The sequence below is a fragment of the Haematobia irritans genome, chromosome 5, assembly GCF_050003625.1.
Source record: "Haematobia irritans isolate KBUSLIRL chromosome 5, ASM5000362v1, whole genome shotgun sequence".
Classification (NCBI taxonomy): Eukaryota; Metazoa; Arthropoda; class Insecta; order Diptera; family Muscidae; genus Haematobia; species Haematobia irritans.
Genome location: NC_134401.1, coordinates 117544654 through 117566659, shown reverse-complemented (window position 1 = coordinate 117566659; position 22006 = coordinate 117544654). Strand labels below are relative to the sequence as shown.

Genomic DNA, 22006 nt, shown 5'->3' with positions numbered 1-22006 from the left:
AAATTCCTGTACCAATAAGAATAAAAGTTCTCATTTGATTAACCCTTTCACTACCGAATTTATACTGGTCTTCCATTATATGGGGAATGCTAAATAAAGAATCATTAAATCTCCGTACATGTTAAAATTTTTAATAATTTAAATATAAAATTTACTACAACACTATTCTTTGGTGTTTCTTACCAACTGATGCTTATAACACTCGTAAAAAGACAAATAGATTTCATAAAATCGAATATTTTGTATAATCATTATTTCTATGAAATTCGATTATTAAAAATCGATTGTTCGAATTTTGATTGGTAAAAATAGTCGAAAATCGATTTTTGATTAAAAGTCAATAATCGAAAAGTCGAAAAATCGATTATTGGTTTGCACTATAGATCCCTACAAGAACTTTAGAGGTATATATGTATTTATTTAACCCGTTTTTTATTTAACATAGACTCTATATGGACGGACTAAAATACATTTTAGAAGGCAATGTTAAGAAGGTTTTATATACCTTGACATCGGTAATTGTTACCAAAACTCAAGTATTTTGATTATGGATGACAGTCTTTTGTAGAAATTTGTACGCAATTTTTGATGGGGGGTACTTAAGATTCGGCCTAGCGGAACTTTCGGTCGTATTTGTATTTGTTCCAATTAAAATTTTAACTAAATTTTAAAAACATTCAATTAAAATATTTAATTGATTTAACTAACTTTTTAATTGAAACAAAAATCATTCACAAAAATTAATGTATCAATTAATTGTTTAATTGGATCAATTATTTAATAGACCTTGCCCTGAATAAAATTTCAATTAAACATCAATTGTATCGATTAATTTCGTCATTGAGTATAAAAATATTTTGTCTCCCACACAAACACGAGCTATCCACACACAAATAGTCTATAGTACACACAAAAAAAAATATTTTTGAGTTTAATCACAAAATTAATTGATCTAATTAATTTTTAATTGAAATCTCTTCAATGATAGAAATGATATTATCAATCACCGAAGTCAATTAAAAAATTAATTAATCCACTCAAAAAAAAAAAAAAAAAATTGATTCATACATTTTTGTGAATAATTTTTTCTTTAATTAAAAACTTGTTGAATCAACTAAATTTTTAATTGAATATTTTTAAAATTCAATTAAAATTTTAGTTGGAAATATTTTGGTGAAAAATTTTTTATTGCCATTTGACTATTTCTAGATTGAAAGGAACAACCCGTTATTCCATTATCTCAGTGTAGTGTAGGATATAATTCTGAATTATTTTTTTTTCGTGTACAAAATCCTTTTTCTGATTAATTTAATAAACTATTTTTTATTCTATATTTGCTTAATTAATTAATGGAAACTGTTTAAATTGTATTTTTCATTTTAGAGACTATTAAGCCATAACAAATAATTTTAAGTACATACAAATGCAACAACTATGCAAGTGATGATACTCTTAAGACAAATTAACCAAATAAATTAACAAGGAAATTAAACAGATATTCGAATATTTACATTTAAGTAAAAAATTCGAATTTTCCATAATTCAAAAGCATCCAAAATATTTTGTATCAACGATTAAAGTTTCATTAAACGGAGAAAAATGCATGCCCGGCAGGAGCAACAGAGAAAACCTTCTCATCCGATTTATATGAACGAAGGTCTAAGTCCAAAAAAGACGGCTTTAATAATAGTCACCGTGGTCGGATGTATTGCCATATTATGGCCGAAAGTATTCTATCCAATGATGTTCGGTGGCAGTGGAATGGCTGCAAATAAAGGCAATATGAAAGAACCACATCGTGGACCAGGAGGTAAGATGAAGATTTTTTTTAATATCATATATGGGAGAAGTGGAGTAACTATGTATCATAATGAGAAACAACAGAATTTGAAAGAAAATTCTTCACAAAAAAAAATTGTTTAATTAAATTCAAAAAGTTTTACCTTGACTTAAAGGATTCCGAAATAATGGGACAGTATAATTCAAAAATAAATGCTTTACTTAAGCGAATCGACTTAATGAGATCACTGCCTATTTTTTAAGCTTTTTGTCTTAAATTCAAAAATTGTATATCTCCATTAGATTAAAAATCATGTCTTAAAAAAACGTATTTTTTTATTTATAAAAAGGGCAAGTTACATTGCCCTAAAGACATATGACCTTAACGGAAGGAAGCAAATATTAAAATTTAATTTTTAAACCAATATTTTCCAACAAAAAATATAAATATATTAATATATTTTCATGAAAAAAAAACATCTTTCAGAAAACATAAATTTTAAATGCCGTAACTTGTATTTTCTTGACTTAAAATAACATAAAATTAATGAATAATGAATAAATCAGTGACTTCAAAATTAAAAAGTTTTTTACCTTTAACCCAATATATCCAAGAGCAAAATTAATTCAATGCAAAGTTGATTTTGATCTCCACTTCTTTTTTAAAGGGTCTTATTTATACTTTAAATTTATCTACCACTTTATTTCTTTATATATTTTTTATTTTACTACAAATTTTATGTTGTCCTGTGTTTGTAATGGATGGATGGATGTTTGGGCTTAATGTATAAAATAAAAATTAAATTAAAGGTTGTTGTGACGTGGTACTTAACAGAGAAGAATTTTTCAATATAACAACACCTGAAGCCAAAAAATCCACATCAGAGGCACCCATTGTATTTGGGCCACAATTATATCGTAAAAGTGTTAACATTTATACTGGTGAAATAAGTACGTCTATACAGAGTTTTTTGAGAAATTTAAGATGTTGTTCCCTCGAAGGAATTTTAAGAAAAATCTTTACTAATTTTATTACTAATACTAACCCTAGCATGATTGTTTGGGAGATTAATAATATTTAGCTAATAATATATAAGCGAAAAACAAAACATTTTCAAATAACATTTTCGCGAGAGTTGAAGACACGGTTGCCACTCGAAAATATTCTACCAAAATGTGGAGAAAATTTTAACAAAAAAAACAAAAATACTAAACAAATTTTACTTTTCTATAGAAAATTTTGTCAAAATTTTATTTCTATAGAAAATTTTGTAAAAATTATATTTCTATAGAAAATGTTGTCAACTTTTATTTCTATAGAAAATTTTGTCAACATTTTATTTCTATATAAATTTTGTCAAAATTTTAATTCTAACTATAGAAAATGTTGTCAAAATTTTATTTCTATAGACAATTTTGTCAAAATTTTATATCTATAGAAAATTTTGTCAAAATTTTATTTCTATAGAAAATTTTGTCAAAATTTTATTTCTATAGACAATTTTGTCAAAATTTAATTTCTATAGAAAATTTTGTCAACATTGTATTTCTATAGAAAATCTTGTCAATATTTTATATCTATAGAAAATGTTGTCAACTTTTATTTCTATAGAAAATTTTGTCAAAATTTTATTTCTATAGAAAATTTTGTCAACATTTTAATTCTAACCATAGACAATTTTGTTAAAATTTTAATTCTAACTATAGAAAATTTTGTCAAAATTTTATTTCTATAGAAAATTTTGTCAAAATTTTATTTCTATAGAAAATTTTGTCCAAATTTTATTTCTATAGAAAATTTTGTTAAAATCTAATTTCTATAGAAAATGTTGTCAAAATTTTATTTCTGTAGAAAATTTTGTCAAAATTGTATTTCTATAGAAAATTTTGTGAAAATTTTATTTCTATAGAAAATTTTGTCAAAATTTTATTTCTATAGAAAATTTTGTCAAAATTTTATTTCTAAGAAGATTTTGTCAAAATTTTATTTCTATATAAAATTTTGTCAAAATTTTATTTCTATTTTATTTAAGATTTTGTTCCCTCGAAGGAATTTTAAGAAAAATCTCTACTAATTTTATTACTAATACTAACCCTAGCATGATTGTTTGGGAGATTAATAATATTTAGCTAATAATATATAAGCGAAAAACAAAACGTTTTCAAATAACATTTTCGCGAGAGTTGAAGACACGGTTGTGTGAAAATATTCTACCAAAATCTGGAGAAAATTTTAACAAAAAACAAAAATACTAAACAAATCTTACTTTTGTATAGAAAATTTTGTCAAAATTTTATTTTTATAGAAAATTTTTTCAAAATTTTATTTCTATAGAAAATTTTGTCAAAATTTTATTTCTATAGAAAATTTTGTCAAAATTGTATTTCTATAGAAAATTTTGCCAAAATTTTATTTCTATAGAAAATTTTGTCAAAATTTTATTTCTATAGAAAATTTTGCCAAAAATTTATTTCTCTAAAAAATTTTGTTAAAATTTTATTTCTATAGAAAATTTTGTCAAAATTTTATTTCTATAGAAAATTTTGCCAAAATTTTATTTCTATAGAAAATTTTGCCAAAATTTTATTTCTATAGAAAATTTTGTCAAAATTTTATTTCTATAGAAAATTTTGTCAAAATTTTATTTCTATAGAAAATTTTGTCAAAATTTTATTTCTATAGAAAATTTTGTCAAAATTTTATTTCTATAGAAAATTTTGCCAAAAATTTATTTCTCTAAAAAATTTTGTTAAAATTTTATTTCTATAGAAAATTTTGTCAAAATTTTATTTCTATAGAAAATTTTGTCAACATTTTATTTCTATAGAAAATTTTGTCAACATTTTATTTCTAAAGAAAATTTTGTCAAAATTTTACTTCTATAGAAAATTTTGTCAACATTTTATTTCCTAAGAAAATTTTGTCAAAATTTTATTTCTATAGAAAATTTTGTCAACATTTTATTTCTATAGAAAATTTTGTCAAAATTTTATTTCTATAGAAAATTTTGTAAAAATTTTAATTCTAACCATAGAAAATTTTGTCAACATTTTAATTCTAACCATAAAAAATTTTGTTAAAATTTTAATTCTAACTATAGAAAATTTTGTCAAAATTTTATTTCTATAGAAAATTTTGTCAACATTTTATTTCGATATTTTGTCAAAATTTTATTTCTATAAAAAATTTTGTCAAAATTTTATTTCTATAGAAAATTTTATCAAAATTTTATTTCAATAGAAAATTTGTCAAAATTGTATTTCTATAGAAAATTTTGTCAACATTTTAATTCTAACCATAGAAAATTTTGTCAAAATTTTAGTTCTATAGAAACTTTTCTCAAAATTGTATTTCTATAGAAAATTTTGTCACAATTTTATTTCTGTAGAAAATTTTGTCAAAATTGTATTTCTATAGAAAATTTTGTCAAAATTTTATTTCTATAGAAAATTTTGTCAAAATTGTATTTCTATAGAAAATTTTGCCAAAATTTTATTTCTATAGAAAATTTTGTTAAAATTTTATTTCTATAGAAAATTTTGTCAACATTTTATTTCTATAGTAAATTTTGCCAAGAATTTATTTCTCTAAAAAATTTTGTTAAAATTTTATTTTTATAGAAGATTTGGTCAAAATTTTATTTTTATAGAAAGTTTTGTCAAAATTTTATTTCCATAGAAAATTTTGTCAAAATTTTATTTCCATAGAAAATTTTGTCAAAATTTTATTTTCCTGGAAATTTTTGTCAAAATTTTATTTTCCTGAAATTTTTTGTCAAAATTTTATTTCTACAGAAAATTTTGTCAAAATTTTATTTCTATAGAAAATTTTGTCAAAATTTTATTTCTATAAGAAATTTTTTCAAAATTTTATTTCTATAGAAAATTTTGTAAAAATTTTATTTCTATAGAAAATTTTGTCAAAATTTTATTTCTATAGAAAATTTTGTCAAAATTTTATTTCGATATTTTGTCAAAATTTTATTTCTATAAAAAATTTTGTCAAAATTTTATTTCTATAGAAAATTTTGTCAAAATTTTATTTCTATAGAAAATGTTGGTCAAAATTTTATTTCTATAGAAAATTTTGTCAAAATTTTATTCCTATAAAAATTTTTATCAAAGTTTTATTTCTATTTTAATTCTAAACATAGAAAATTTTGTTAAAATTTTAATTCTAACTATAGAAAATTTTGTCAAAATTTTATTTCTATAGAAAATTTTGTCAAAATTTTATTTCTATAGAAAATTTTGTCAAAATTTTATTTCTATAGAAAATTTTGTCAAAATTTTATTTCTATAGAAAATTTTGTCAAAATTTTATTTCTATAGAAAATTTTGTCAAAATTTTATTTCTATAGAAAATTTTTGTCAAAATTTTAGTTCTGTAGAAAATTTTGTAAAAATTTTATTCCTATAGAAAATTTTGTCAAAATTTTATTTCTATAGAAACTTTTGTCAATAGTTTATTTCTATAGAAAATTTTGTCAAAACTTTATTTCTATAGAAAATTTTGTAAAAATTTTAAGTCTATAGAATATTTTATCAAAACTTTATTTCTATAGAAAATTTTGTCAACATTTTATTTCTAAAGAAAATTTTGTCAAAATTTTACTTCTATAGAAAATTTTGTCAAAATTTTATTTCCTAAGAAAATTTTGTCAAAATTTTATTTCTATAGAAAATTTTGTAAAAATTTTAATTCTAACAAAAGAAAATTTTGTCAACATTTTAATTCTAACCATAAAAAATTTTGTTAAAATTTTAATTCTAACTATAGAAAATTTTGTCAAAATTTTATTTCTATAGAAAATTTTGTCAAAATTTTATTTCTATAGAAAAAAATTTGCCAAAAATTTATTTCTCTAAAAAATTTTGTCAAAATTTTATTTCTATAGAAAATTTTGTCAAAATTTTATTTCGATATTTTGTCAAAATTTTATTTCTATAAAAAATTTTGTCAAAATTTTATTTCGATATTTTGTCAAAATTTTATTTCTATAGAAAATTTTGTCAAAATTTTATTTCCATAAGAAATTTTGTCAAAATTTTATTTCTATAGAAAATTTTGCCAAAATTTTATTCCTATAGACAATTTTGAAAAAATTTTATTCCTATAGAAAAATTTGTCAAAATTTTATTTCTATAGAAAATTTTGTCAAAATTTTATTTCTCTAGAAAATTTTGTCAAAATCTAATTTCTGTAGAAAATTTTGTCAAAATCTAATTTCTATAGAAAATTTTGTTAAAATTTTATTTCCGTAGAAAATTTTGTCAAATTTTATTTTCCTGGAAATTTTTGTCAAAATTTTATTTTCCTGGAAAATTTTGTCCAAATTTTATTTCTATAGAAACTTTTGTCAAAATTTGATTTCTATAGAAAATTTTTGTCAAAATTTTATTTCTACAGAAAATTTTGTTAAAATTTGATTTCTATAGAAAATTTTGTCAAAATTTTATTTCTATAGAAAATTTTGTCAACATTTTATTTCTATAGAAAATTTTGTCAAAATTTTATTTCTATAGAAAATTTTGTAAAAATTTTAATTCTAACCATAGAAAATTTTGTCAACATTTTAATTCTAACCATAAAAAATTTTGTTAAAATTTTAATTCTAACTATAGAAAATTTTGTCAAAATTTTATTTCTATAGAAAATTTTGTCAAAATTTTATTTCTATAGAAAAATTTGCCAAAAATTTATTTCTCTAAAAAATGTTGTCAAAATTTTATTTCTATAGAAAATTTTGTCAAAATTTTATTTCGATATTTTGTCAAAATTTTATTTCGATATTTTGTCAAAATTTTATTTCTATAAAAAATTTTGTCAAATTTTTATTTCTATAGAAAATTTTGTCAAAATTTTATTTCCATAAGAAATTTTGTCAAAATTTTATTTCTATAGAAAATTTTGCCAAAATGTTATTTCTATAGAAAATTTTGCCAAAATTTTATTCCTATAGAGAATTTTGAAAAAATTTTATTCGTATAGAAAATTTTGTCAAAATTTTATTTCTATAGAAAATTTTGTCAAAATTTTATTTCTCTAGAAAATTTTGTCAAAATCTAATTTCTATAGAAAATTTTGTCAAAATCTAATTTCTATAGAAAATTTTGTCAAAATTTTATTTCCGTAGAAAATTTTGTCAAATTTTATTTTCCTGGAAATTTTTGTCAAAATTTAGTTTCCTGGATAATTTTGTCCAAATTTTATTTCTATAGAAAATTTTGTCAAAATTTTATTTTTATAGAAAATGTTGGTTAAAATTTTATTTCTATAGAAAATTTTGTCAAAATTTTATTTCTATAAAAATTTTTATCAAAATTTTATTTCTACAGAAAATTTTGTCAACATTTTATTTCTATAGAAAATTTTGTCAAAATTTTATTTCTATAGAAAATTTTGTCAAAATTTTATTTCTATAGAAAATTTTGTCAAAATTTTATTTCTATAGAAAATTTTGTCAAAATTTTATTTCTATAGAAAATTTTATTTCTATCGAAAATTTTGTCAAAATTTTATTTCTATAGAAAATTTTGTCAACATTTTATTTCTATAGAAGATTTTGTCAAAATTTTATTTCTATAGAAAATTTTGTCAAAATTTTATTTCTATAGAAAAGTTTGTCAAAATTTTATTTCTATAGAACATTTTGTCAACATTTTATTTCTGTAGAAAATTTTGTCAAAATTTTATTTCTATAGAAAATTTTGTCAAAATTTTATTTCTATAGAAAATTTTGTCAAAAGTTATTTCTATAGAAAATTTTGTCAAAATATAGAAATAAATTTTGTCAACATTTTGTGAGCTCTTGCAGTTTAGTCGACGTTTTTAAGCTGAAATTAAAACGTTAATAAAAATAGACTCATAACTATAATACTCCAATAAAGCTTTTAGTTTTTAGTATCTTGGCCTGGTATCACTTCTTATCATAAGTGAAGCGAAATCTAAAAAAAACTGTGTTATAAATATATATTTATTTTATATAAGACCTAACTTATGGCAATCCCATAAAAATTCCCCATGAAAGAAGAAGCATTACGATTAAAAAAATTTCTTACCCATGTTTGTCTTTATATCCAAATGAATGACTCTATCTCTCTTTTACTATTAGAGTCGAGCTTTCTTGTAAAAGAAAAAAACTGGAGGATTTTATACTCCATGTATTTCACGCAAATTTAATAATGGATGAACGAGATTTTACTTGCATACAATGAGCTTTAACAAATTGCATTTGTTTTATATTTTTTATTTTAGTTGTGTTCTGTTTATTGTGGATGTTATTACCCATAACTTGCATGAATGTTTCATAATTTTTTTGTGTTTTTTTTTATATCTCAATTTCACGTTTACTTTTGTTATATTCGTTTTTTGAACTCTGTGAAAATTTTGTTATGAATATTCATAAAGTTTATTATTTTAGCTCTTCGCCAGGAACGCCCAGCTCATTTACATCCTGATTCTGTGTATCAGGCTATGAGGGAACGTGGCCGTGCTATACCAGCTACACCGACAATACCAATTGTGGAACGTAAATCATCACCTAGTAATCCACCACCTCGCATTGTCGAAGGCAGGGTAAGTTGGAAATATTAGTTGTTCCCTTTGAATTCCAATGTTAAAAACAGCTTTAAGATAATCTGTATAAAAAGAACGTTGTCGAATTTTTAACATCGAATCGAATTTGCATATTTTTAGGTTAGGGTTAAAAGAAACAAATCACCTTAAGCTTGTTCTTCATTTTAATATTCTTGACTTTTCGACGTATTCCCATTCTGTCAAATAGGATTCGGTCTAGTTCTCCTGCTAAAAGAATGTCAGTAATATTCCAAAGTCATACATTGATTAATGTCTTCCTCAGCTTTTGTGTTCCGTCAGGATTTTTATGGATTGGAAGATCGTAGAATTAATTCTCGACCCTAATGTTGATTTTAATTTTCTTTCAATTTCTCTCAGTAGTATGCCACAAATCTTCGTTGGTTGGTAAATCCAGATGTTTGGTCAAATCGTAGGATTGATTTATATGGAAGGAGCGATAAGCATATTTGCCCCATTTTGCAAGGATATATTGTGTTTACACAGAAAACAATTTTTTTCTGATTCAATCACGTATTTAATTGATCCACGTCAGATTCCGCTCTGTTTCCTCTATTTACATTTTATATCGTACATTGATATCGTTAATTCTATTAATACAATCATCGAAAAAAGAAATGGCAAAGAAGTGCATTTTTATAAGTTCCACACATTTGCCATTGTTGGTTTGTTTACATGTCCAGCTTTGTTAATATTATTTTTTAAATTTTGGCATCCAAGATCTAGGCCATTAACGTAGCGTAAGCAAATAAAAATTCTGCCAAACAAACCATGATATTTATCTCTCCATATGCAAAAATAAAAAAATAGAATATTAGGGTAGGGATTAACTGGCATTATATATTGAAATATTTAGACGAAGAGAGTTCAATGCGATACAATTTCAAATTGAAAATTTTTAATTTAGACTAATTTACTATTTAAAAACAAAAATATTTTATTACATACAAATATAATAATTTGTTGTACCCCTCTAATACACAACTAAATACATGTATCCCATCCAAATTTGCGTATGTATATTTATAAATCATAAATAATTTTTGCAAAGCCATTTGTTATTTTTGGATACCAGATGCCGTAAGAATTTTCGAAATTATTATCAACAATAATTGTAGAGAAATTATTGCGACAGAGAAAATTCATTTTCACGGTCAATGAAGAAAAACTAAAATCTTGAGGAAGGTTCATAGCTTTCGTAATTCGTAAGATTTCAAATATATTAAATTGTCATTTCGAATGAAATGATTTGACTCAGGGTCTCAAATAGAGCTTTGGAATTTTATCTGAATTTTAGGAAGATATAAAGGATAAAGCATTGTTGCCATGACGGCGAAAAAATTCAAAATTAAGGGAGACAGAAAGACTGAACATATACTAGAGGTGTGCACGTGACACGAAATTGTCGTAACTCACGAACATTTTCGTGACTCACGCGTGAGTCGTGACTCACGCTGACGGCAACGGCGTGAGTGTGTGTGAACGTGATTAACCAACCAAATGTCGTGCGTGAGCGTGAGTCACGAAAATAATATCTTCGTGAGTGTGCGTGAGTAACGAATTTCGGAAAAACACGCTCACGAAAATAATTCCGCTTACGAACATAAAATGCTTACGAGTTGAATTCATTTATAATTTTAGTGACATCCTAGGTAGTAAGAGTTTTATAACGCACTCGATTTTAACCATACTCATGTTTTCAGTCAGGTTCTATAGGTAAATCATTCATAGGTAAATCACTCAGTATAAAGTTTCTTTTCATGAGCGTGCGGGACCGTGAGTTCTACCAAAAAATATCGTGCGTGAGTGTGCGTGAATAAGATTTCTCCGTCGTGAGTGTGCGTGAGCGTGAGCATAATGTTACTCACGTGCACACCTCTACCATATACTCGAGGCGACTATTTCTGGCGACAGAGAAAACAGTCCTGCACTGAAAAAAAAGCATACGCGGTTCCAAAGATTTTGTTTTTACTTTAACAATTTTGGTATTGATTCCGAGCCAAAGAAGCGGAGAATACAAATAAGGATACTTTTAAGACACAATTCTCTTTTAAATATGGGGTTTGGAAGCAAATTTTAATTTTTCGTTTTTTTTCAGCTTTTTTTCTTCTTATGCTATCAAAGTCCTTTAAAAACGAGTTAACTACACATTTATTTGCCAAATTCAGACTCGACTTCCAGTAGAAATTATGCTATATTTCAAGTAAAAAACGACTTTAAAATAAAGTGTTGAAAAACATGCCCTATTTTTAAACGATTTTTACTTTGTACACACAGAAAATAAATTTGTTGTGGCAACCAATTTTTTTGCCAACCGAATTATTTGGTCCCATCTACTATCACAAAATTTGTTAGAGCAACCAATTCTTGTCTGGCACAATTGTACAGAAAATTGTTTGGATGACTAAATATTTGGGCACAATAACAGTCTAATTGGAAATCACAACCAATAAGGTTTCATTCGTTTGTTAAAGCAATTATCTGTGTTTTGGAAAACCAATTATTATAAAATTAAAGAAAACGTCCTTTGAATGATTTCAAATTTTATTTTATTTAATTGTATTACAAATTAATATTTCTCATATTGATCATTTATCTAATGAAAAATTGGAATGTCGTCCAAATTCGGCGTTTGTGGTTCTTGGTTCACGGTTCTCAAAATATCTTCTTCAGTCATCATTTGATACTCAATCTCACAATCGCGATCGATTTTCAGGGGGACTCAGGCATAACCAGGCGAAATGTTCTCGTTTGCTGATTGATTTTGAGTCTGATGATGAGGCAAAAAATCTATATATACACCTTTCACAACCCCGGAAGTCGTCATATTTTGATTGATATATTTTATGAAATTGTAAGAAAATTAGGGAAAAGGTTAAAATGTGAGTGATATTCATGTCGTTTTATGTTTAACTTACTTACCACTTAAGAATGTAGCTACCAGTTTAAAAGACGGTTAGATATAACTCGCAGCTGTCCTTGTTGGGTAGATTGCATTTTTAAAATTGAACTCACGTCATCAACTATTTAAATTTTAGAGTTTCATGTACTAACTGAAATAAACAACTTATTTGTTGTCATATATATGTAGTCCATAGCACCAAATTCTCTTGATAACTATAAAATTTGTTAACACAACCAAATTATTGACTATGAGGACTTTCAGTTGGGTTTGGTGACACATTGGTAAACCAAATCAGTTATCACAACAGGGTGAAATAAATTGAAATGGTTAGATTCTTTAATGTATAAATAACGACCAATATTTGGTCGTGTTTACCAACTTTTGGTTACACCGCCGTTATATTGATTATATAAACTATCAAACAAGAGATATAACTAATAATTATTGCACACAATTAAAAATTGTGGGTTTCCACTATCAAACTGTTGTCGTAATCGAATTCCAACCAATCATTTCTCTGGGTGTGGTCAAGATGCAAAAATACAACAAATCTAAAGACAATTTCACTAATTTTAAAGAATTTTTCTGAATTATTAAAGTCAAGTTGGCTTTATCCCAAAAAATTCTTTCATATTATGATACCCATTTTTAAATCAAATCACTTAATTATTTGGACAAGGAAAAACTATATATTAGTGAAATGCGTCTTCTATGCTAAGCAAAATTTGCATTCGTATTTTAAGGACATGAAATCTTTCACCTCACTTCAATATTTTTTTCAGTGCAGATTAACGACAACAATTTCCAAATTCAAACTTGAATGCAAGTAGAAATTGTACTATGTTTCAAGTAAAAAAACATCTTTAAACTTAAGTATTGAAAATCATGTCCTATTTTTGAGCGATTTTTTGCTTTGTAGTCGAGATACAAAAAGTCAAAAAATTTAAAGATGATGTCATTCATTTTGAAGAATTCTGATAAAGCCAAGTTGACCTTATTCTTTAAGAAGTTGCAAAAATGGCTAAATAGGAAACTCAAGGATGATCAATCTAAGGATCACATTAAGGGTGGGTAGCCCATCGGACCACATACATACTCTTGTTTGAACAATGGTGTAGTCAGCTGACGGATGTCCGTCCGTCCGTTTCCTTTATATATTCAAATTCAAAAATGTAACTGTCCATTGTTGTGCCAGATCAAATCGTTTAAAAATCTTATAACACCAGGCACTTCAAATTCGAATGTATGCACTGAAAAAAATATTGTCGTGAGATCAAAGATTTCATGTCTTTAAAATACGAATGCAAATTTTGCTTAGCATAGAAGACGCATTTCTCTAGTATAAAGTTTTTTTCCTTGACCAAAGGTCGATAAACTTTTCAATGAAGTCGTATTGTCCTTATAATTAAGTGATTTGATTTAAAAATGGATATCATAACATGAAAGAAAAAATGTTTGGGCTAAGGTCAACTTGACTTTAATAATTCAGAAAAATTCTTTAAATTTAATGAAATTGTCTTTAAATTTGTTATCTTTTTGCATCTTGACTACAAAGCAAAAAATCGTTCAAATATAGGACATGTTTTTCAAAACTTTATTTTAAAGAAGTTTTTTACTTCAAACATAGCATAATTTCTACTGGAAGTCGAGTCCTAATTTGGAAAATAAAGTTGCCGTTAAGTCGTTTTTAAAGGACTTTCTATAGAAAATTTCTATTCTATTATTTCTATAGAAAATTTGAGCGAAATTTTATTTCTATAGAAAATTTTGTCAAAATTGTATTTCTTGGAGATGAATACATTGAAAAATCTATCAAAACATCAAAAATTCTACCAATCTACCAAGAATACTAAAAAAGCTACGATTTTTGGTAGAATTCTACCAACTGTGACAACCGTGACTTCTATTCGCTCAAGAATCAGTTATATCAAAATCCAGAATGATAGGAGCCTTATTATACCCTCCACCATAGGATGGGGGTATATTAACTTTGTCATTCCGTTTGTAACACATCGAAATAAGACCCCATAAAGTATATATATTCTGGGTTGTGGTGAAATTCTGAGTCGATCTAAGCATGTCCGTCCGTCCGTCCGTCCGTCCGTCTGTTGAAATCACGCTAACTTCCGAACGAAACAAGCTATTGACTTGAAACTTGGCACAAATGGGTCATATCGGTCCACTTTTACGTATAGCCCCCATATAAGCGGACTCTCAGATATGGCTTGCGAAGCCTCTAAGAGAAGCATATGTCATCCGATCCGGCTGAAATTTGGTACATGGTTTTGGTATATGGTCTCTAACAACCATGCAATAATTGGTCCACATCGGTCCATAATTATATATAGCCCCCATATAAACCGATCAACAGATTTGGCTTTCGGAGCCTCTAAGAGAAGCAAATTTAATCCGATCCGGTTGAAATTTGGAAGATGGTACTAGTATATGGTCTCTAACAACCGTGTCAGAATTGGTTCATATCGGTCCATAATTATATATAGCCTCCATATAATTTATCGCCGAAAATGAGGCCTATTTTGAGGCAAAACCGAAGGAGTACTACCAAAATGGTATCAAAAATTTGGAAGGTCGTTATAATCGTTGTATCGCTCTTGAAGGGAACTATGTTGAATAATAAAAACGAATTTTGACGAAAAATTTATGTTTTTTTTTTTGTTAGACCGGGGACTTATCAGCCAACCTGTTATATGATTATGAACTGATATGGACCACTTTTGGCATGGTTGTTAAATATCATATAGTACCACCACGTGGGCTATATATAATTATGGACTGATATGAACCAATTCCTGCATGGTTGTTGGATACTATAAACTAACACCACGTACCAAATTTCAACCGGATCGGATGAATTTTGCTCCTCTAAGGGGCTCCGGAGGTCAAATCTGGGGATCGGCTTATATGGGGGCTATATATAATTATGGACCGATATGGACCAATTTTGGCATGGTTGTTAGAGACAATATACACTGAAAAAAATATTGTCGTGAGGTCAAAGATTTCATGTCTTTAAAATACGAATACAAATTTTGCTTAGCATAGAAGACGCATTTCTCTAAAATAAAGTTATTTTCCTTGTCCAAAAATCAATAAACTTTTGAATGAAGTTGTAATGTCCTTATAATTAAGTGATTTTACTTAAAAATGTGTATCATAACATGAAAGATAAAATTTTTGAGGTAAGGTCAACGTGACTTTTATAATTAAGAAAAAATCTTTAAAATTAATAAAATTGTCTTTAAATTTGTTTCCTTTTTGCATCTTGCCTACAAAGCAAAAAATCGTTAAAAAATAAGACATGTTTTTCAACACTTTATTTTAAAAAAGCTTTTTACTTGAAACATAGCATAATTTCTACTGGAAGTCGGGTCTTAACTGAGAAAATAAAGTTGTCGTTAACTCGTTTTTAAAGGACTTTGATAGCATATGAAGAAAAAAAGCTGAGAAAGCGAAAAATTAAAATTTGCTTCCTAGAAGCAAGTACACAAACCCCAAATTTAAAAGAGAATTGTGTCTTAAAAGTATCCTTAATTGTATTCTCCGCTTCTTTGGCTCGGAATCAATACCAATTTTTTTAAGGTAAAGACAAAATCTTTGGAACCGGGCCTGCTTTTTTTTCAGTGTGATTGATGTTATTACTAACTTTTTCTTTTAAGTTTAATCGAACCTAGTTTTTTCATAAAAAAATTTGAGTTTTGTAGCCTTGAAGAATCTATCAAAAGTCACATATTTTCTTCAATTGCCAAAGAATTTGGTACTGTGACATATACAATGTCACTTCTTCCGTATTATTAATTTTTATTCACTAAACAAAATGTTATTCTCTTCAAATTCTATAGTATACTCGTTTTTTATGTACATTTTAAATAGAACATGGACAAACAATAAGTCACATAGTTTTTTATTTTTGTATATAACGTCATATCTGGATTTTGAGAAAATTAAAGAAGCTCGCTCATATATGTGAAACAAAAAAAAAACAAAAAAGTATAATATGAATCACATCACGATTCATATGGTTTTTCAGCAAGTTTTTAATTTTTCTTATTGATTTTATCTTGTTCTATTTCAGCCTGGACCAATACCTGGCATGCGTCCTCCCATGGGTGCGGGGGCGATGCATCAGCCCCAAGCGAAAGGCAACCAAAGTATGGGAATTCTAATGCCACTTTATACCATAGGCATTGTTGTATTCTTCGGTTATACTATTGTAAAGGTATGTATTTACTTTAATTAAATTGTATATATTCGATTCTGTGACCTCAAACACACGCAGAAAAAAAAACAATAAATAGTCTAGTAAACGCTATAATTATCTGCTCATACATTATTTTAATTTTTGAGCTAAAGTAAAGAAATTTTTGAAACTAGTTTCCACATTTTTTTATACCTTAAACCCATATGTGGTCAAAGTGTGTGAAAATATACCTAAATACAAGGTAAAATAGCCATAGACCATAGATTCATAATTCTATAAAGGGACCATATAAACCGATCCACAGATTTAACATCGGGAGTATCTTGGTGGAGCAAATTTCGAATATGATGTCAATATATGCCTTCTGACTATCATGGTCAAATTGTTCTTTATCGGTCCATAATAATCTATACCCCGTATATAAAGCGATACCCAGATTTGATTTGGGAGCCTTTTGGAGGAGCAAATTTCGACCGATCCGGTTGAAATTTGGAACATGATGGCAATATATGTCTTCTAAAAATCATGGCACACTTATTGGAGGACTCAAAATACCTCCTAGCAAATCAGATAAAAATTGCGGTGTCTATATGGATGCTGTCCCAAACTATGTGCCATATTCCGCACATAAAAGACCTTTAGATTTCCAATTTTCCGAATTCTGTGTTTTGGATGTAAATCAAATAATATTGTGAGATTTTGCCAAATAATTTTTATATAACGCCCTCAAATATTATTAAAAATTTCCAATATTTCTAGATAGGATTTAATTTTTTTTAGTCATGTTAGCCTGATACCGAAACAGGCAATTAACGTCCAAATGCATGATATCTTTAATTTTACAATTATTATTCGAGCTTAATGGACAATTTTAGATTAAGGAACTTTTTATTAATGAGTCATTGAAAAGAAAACGCCAGATACAATTCTATACACGCCTATACTGTACATGTTTCGGTTCGGGCGAATGAACCTTTCCACAGTCTTCAGTATAGATCTGATCTACCATTTTACTAATTTTTACTCTTAATTCTTACTCAAACGAAAATTAAAATTTTCTATAGAAATAAAATTTAGACAAAATTTTCTATAGAAATAAAAGTTTGACAGAATTTTCGATAGAAATAAAATGTTGACAAAATTTTCTATAGAAATAAAATTTTGACAAATTTTTCCATAGAAATAAAATTTTGAAAAATTTTCTATAGAAATAAAATGTTGACAACATTTTCAATAGAAATTAAATTTTGACAAAATTTTTGATAGAAATAAAATTTTGACAAAATTTTCGATAGAAATAAAATTTTGACAAAATTATCTATAGAAATAAAAATAAAGTTTTGACAAAATTTTCTATAGAAATAAAATTTTGACAAAATTTTCTATGGAAATAAAATTTTGGCAAAATTTTCTACAGAAATAAAATTTTGACAAAATTTTCTATAGAAGTAAAATTCTGACAAAATTTTCGATAGAAATAAAATTTTGACAAAATTTTCTATAGAAATAAAATTTTGACAAAATTTTCTATAGTAATAAAATTTTGACAAAATTTTCTATAGAAATAAAATTTTGACAAAATTTTCTATAGTAATAAAATTTCCACAAAATTATCTATAGAAATAAAAATAAAGTTTTGACAACATTTTCTATAGAAATAAAATTTTGACAAAATTTTCTACAGAAATAAAATTTTGACAAAATATTCTATAGAAATAAAATTTTGACAACATTTTCAATAGAAATTAAATTTTGACAAAATTTTTGATAGAAATAAAATTTTGACAAAATTATCTATAGAAATAAAATTTTGACAAAATTTTCTATAGAAATAAAATTTTGACAACATTTTCTGTAGTAATAAAATTTTGACAACATTTTCAATAGAAATTAAATTTTGACAAAAATTTCGATAGAAATAAAATTTTGACAAAATTATCTAAAGAAATAAAAATAAAGTTTTGACAAAATTTTTGATAGAAATAAAATTTTGACAAAATTTTCTATAGAAATAAAATTTTGACAAAATTTTCTATGGAAATAAAATTTTGACAAAATTTTCTACAGAAATAAAATGTTGACAAAATTTTCTATAGAAGTAAAATTCTGACAAAATTTTCGATAGAAATAAAATTTTGACAAAATTTTCTATAGAAATAAAATTTTGACAAAATTATCTATAGTAATAAAATTTTGACAAAATTTTCTCTAGAAATAAAATTTTGACAAAATTTTCTATAGAATTAAATTTTGACAAAATTTTCTATAGAAATAAAATTTTGACAAAATTTTCTATGGGAAATAATTTTGACAAAATTTTCTATAGAAATAAAATTTTGACAAAATTTTCTATAGAAATAAAATTTTCTGTAGTAATAAAATTTTGAAAAAATTTTCTAAAGAAATAAAATTTTGAAAAAATTTTCTAAAGAAATAAAATTTTCTATGGAAATAAAATTTTGACAAAATTTTCTACAGAAATAAAATTTTGACAAAATTTTCTATAGAAATAAAATTTTCTGTAGTAATAAAATTTTGACAAAATTTTTTATAGAAATAAAATGATGGTAGATTGTTTTTGTTTCGAGTGGGGCAACCATGATTATGAACCGATATGGACGGATTTTTGTGTGATTGGTGATCGGCTATATGGACCAATTTTGGCATGGTTGTTACTAGCGCAATGTACCAAATTTCAACCGGATCGGATGAATTTTGCTCCTCCAAGAGGCTCCGAAGCTCAAATTTGTGGATCGGTTTAAATGGGGTTTATATATAATGATGGACCGATAAGAAACAATTTTTGCATGGCTGTTAGAGACCATATACTAACACCACGGATCAAATTTCAACCGGATCGGGTGAATTTTTCTCTTCCAAGATGCTCCGGAGGTCAAATCTGGGGATCGGTTTATATGGGGGCTATATATAATTATGGACCGATATGGACCAATTTTTGCATGGGTGTTAGATATATTATATACTTACATCATGTACGGATTTTCAACCGGATCGGATGAATTTTGCTCTTCCAAAAGGCTCCGGAGGTCAAATCTGGGTATCGGTTTATATGGGGGCTATATATAATTATGGACCGATATGGGCCAATTTTTGCATGGTTGTTAGGGACCATATATTAACACCACGTACCAAATTTCAACCAGATCGGATGAAATGTGCTTCTCTAAGAGGCTCCGGAAGCCAAATCTGGGGGTCGGTTTATATGGGGGCTATACGTAAAAGTGGTTCGATATGGCCCATTTGCAATACCATCCGACCTACATCAATAAAAACTACTTATAAACTACTTGAAGTCGATAGCTTGTTTCGTTCGGAAGTTAGCGTGATTTCAACAGACGGACGGACGGACATGCTTAGATCAACTCAGGGAGCCACCGTGGTGCAATGGTTAGCATACCCGCCTTGCATACACAAGGTCGTGGGTTCGATTCCTGCTTCGACCGAACACCAAAAAGTTTTTCAGCGGTGGATTATCCCACCTCAGTAATGCTAGTAACATTTCGGAGGGTTTCAAAGCTTTTCTAAGTGGTTTCACTGCAATGTGGAACGCCGTTCGGACTCGGCTATAAAAAGGAGGTCCCTTGTCATTGAGCTTAATATGGAATCGGGCAGCACTCAGTGATAAGAGAGAAGTTCACCAATGTGGTATCACAATGGACTGAATAGTCTAAGTGAGCCTAATACATCGGGCTGCCACCTAACCTAGATCAACTCAGAATTTCACCACGACCCAGAAAATATATACTTCATGGGGTCTTAGAACAATATTTCGATGTGTTATAACGGAATGGCAAAGTTAATATATACCCCATCCTATGGTCGAGGGTATAAAAATATGAAAAAAGCGAGTTATAAAATATTGAAATAAAAGAACGTCCTGCGTAATTATAACAAAGAATATCATTGGAAGGACGTATTTGGAAGTACTTTTAAAGTTGTGCCTTTAGAATAACTTCCAAATTTTTTGCTGGGATACCACCAGTATTACCACAATCCAAGTAATTCGATTATGGATAACAGATATTAACAGAACATTGTACGCAGTCCATGGTGGAGAGTACATAAGATTCGGTCTGGCCGAACTTTCGGCCGTAACATATATCCTTGTTATTGTATTACTATCGTCATAAGATTACCTATTTTGCCTTTCTCAAGCAAACACGCTTTGGTATAACAGAGTTGAGAAAATAGCAGACTTTATGCTGTTTAGGCAGATTTTTCTGCTGTGCCTACAAACAAATTTCTTTGGGTATACCCATAATGCCATATTGGCTTTAGACATATGGGCCAAATATTCAGATGCAACAACGAAACAATTGCAGTAGGGCTATCTGAGCTACACTCAAAAACAGTGAACCCTATATTTCACTAAAGCCAATTTAATTATATTTTAGTTCATGGAATTGTTACGTTTTAAGAAAGTTTTCTTGACTTTAAGCATGTTTTGCGTACGTTAGTTAAATTAACTAAAAATGGGGAAAACTATACACAAATGAAACATAAAAATTTACTAAATTCGTGTTTCTCACAAAATAGTTCAGAATTTCTTAAAATTTGGAAAATTTACCAATAATGCGGCCATCTTAAACTTCGTATATTATATTTTCTAAAATTAACTAAAATTTTCCTTCCTGATGGGGTCACTGTTTTTTGAGTGTATCACTGAGGGTCGAATAAAGAGCACGGGCACAGAGCGTTTATCAAAATTAGAAGCAATATCCTGGTAGGAAATATGAGTTTCGACCCGGTTGAACTCAGTCCCAATTTCCTTTTTTTTAGGTTTTGGATGGAGTTTTCAATTTTTTGAGGTTGGTCAGGAATTGGCTCTAGGACGCTTAGTTTAGGAGTTATGGGCAAAAGAAGTTTTTCATATAAAAATTTAAATTTTTTTAGGTTTTGGGTGGAGTTTTAAATTTTTTGGGGGTGGTCATGAATTAAAGTCCTTTTCGCTCTAGGGCGCTTAGTTTAGGAGATATGGGCAAAAGAAGTTTTTCTTATAAAAATTTCAATTTTTTTTAGGTTTTTGGTGGATTTTTCAATTTTTTGGGGATGGTCACGAATTAAAGTCCTTTTCGCTCTAGGACGCTTAGTTTAGTAGATATGGGCAAAAGAGGTTTTTCATATAAAAATTTCAATGTTTTTAGGTTTTGGGTGGATTTTTCAATTTTTTGGGGATGGTCACGAATTAAAGTCCTTTTCGCTCTAGGACGCTTAGTTTAGTAGATATGGGCAAAAGAAGTTTTTCATATAAAAATTTCAATTTTTTTAGGTTTTGAGTGGATTTTTCAATTTTTTGGGGATGGTCACGAATTAAAGTCCTTTTCGCTCTAGGACGCTTAGTTTAGTAGATATGGACAAAAGAAGTTTTTCATATAAAAATTTATATTTTTTTAGGTTTTTGGTGGATTTTTAAATTTTTTGGGGATGGTCACGAATTAAAGTCCTTTTCGCTCTAGGACGCACATTTAAGGAGATATGGACAAAA

General features: G+C 26.8%; 1 protein-coding gene across 13 annotated transcripts in view; it reads left to right on the top strand.

Moving 5' to 3' along the window:
- The window catches only part of RIC-3 (RIC3 acetylcholine receptor chaperone), a 46580-nt gene that overhangs the window by 9253 nt on the left and 15321 nt on the right, over window positions 1–22006 (top strand). For 11 of the 13 annotated variants that reach the window (XR_012722616.1, XR_012722615.1, XR_012722617.1 and 8 more), the window contains exons 2-5: window positions 1384–1810; window positions 2590–2730; window positions 9204–9358; window positions 16375–16518. Coding sequence is in view for 10 of the 13 variants with exons in the window: in XM_075309517.1 (XP_075165632.1) it covers window positions 1600–1810; window positions 2590–2730; window positions 9204–9358; window positions 16375–16518 (651 nt within the window). In the remaining 3 variants the exon portion in view is untranslated. The remainder of the gene's footprint in view (window positions 1–1383; window positions 1811–2589; window positions 2731–9203; window positions 9359–16374; window positions 16519–22006) is intronic. The other 2 variants (XM_075309524.1, XM_075309521.1) reach the window with 1 other exon arrangement.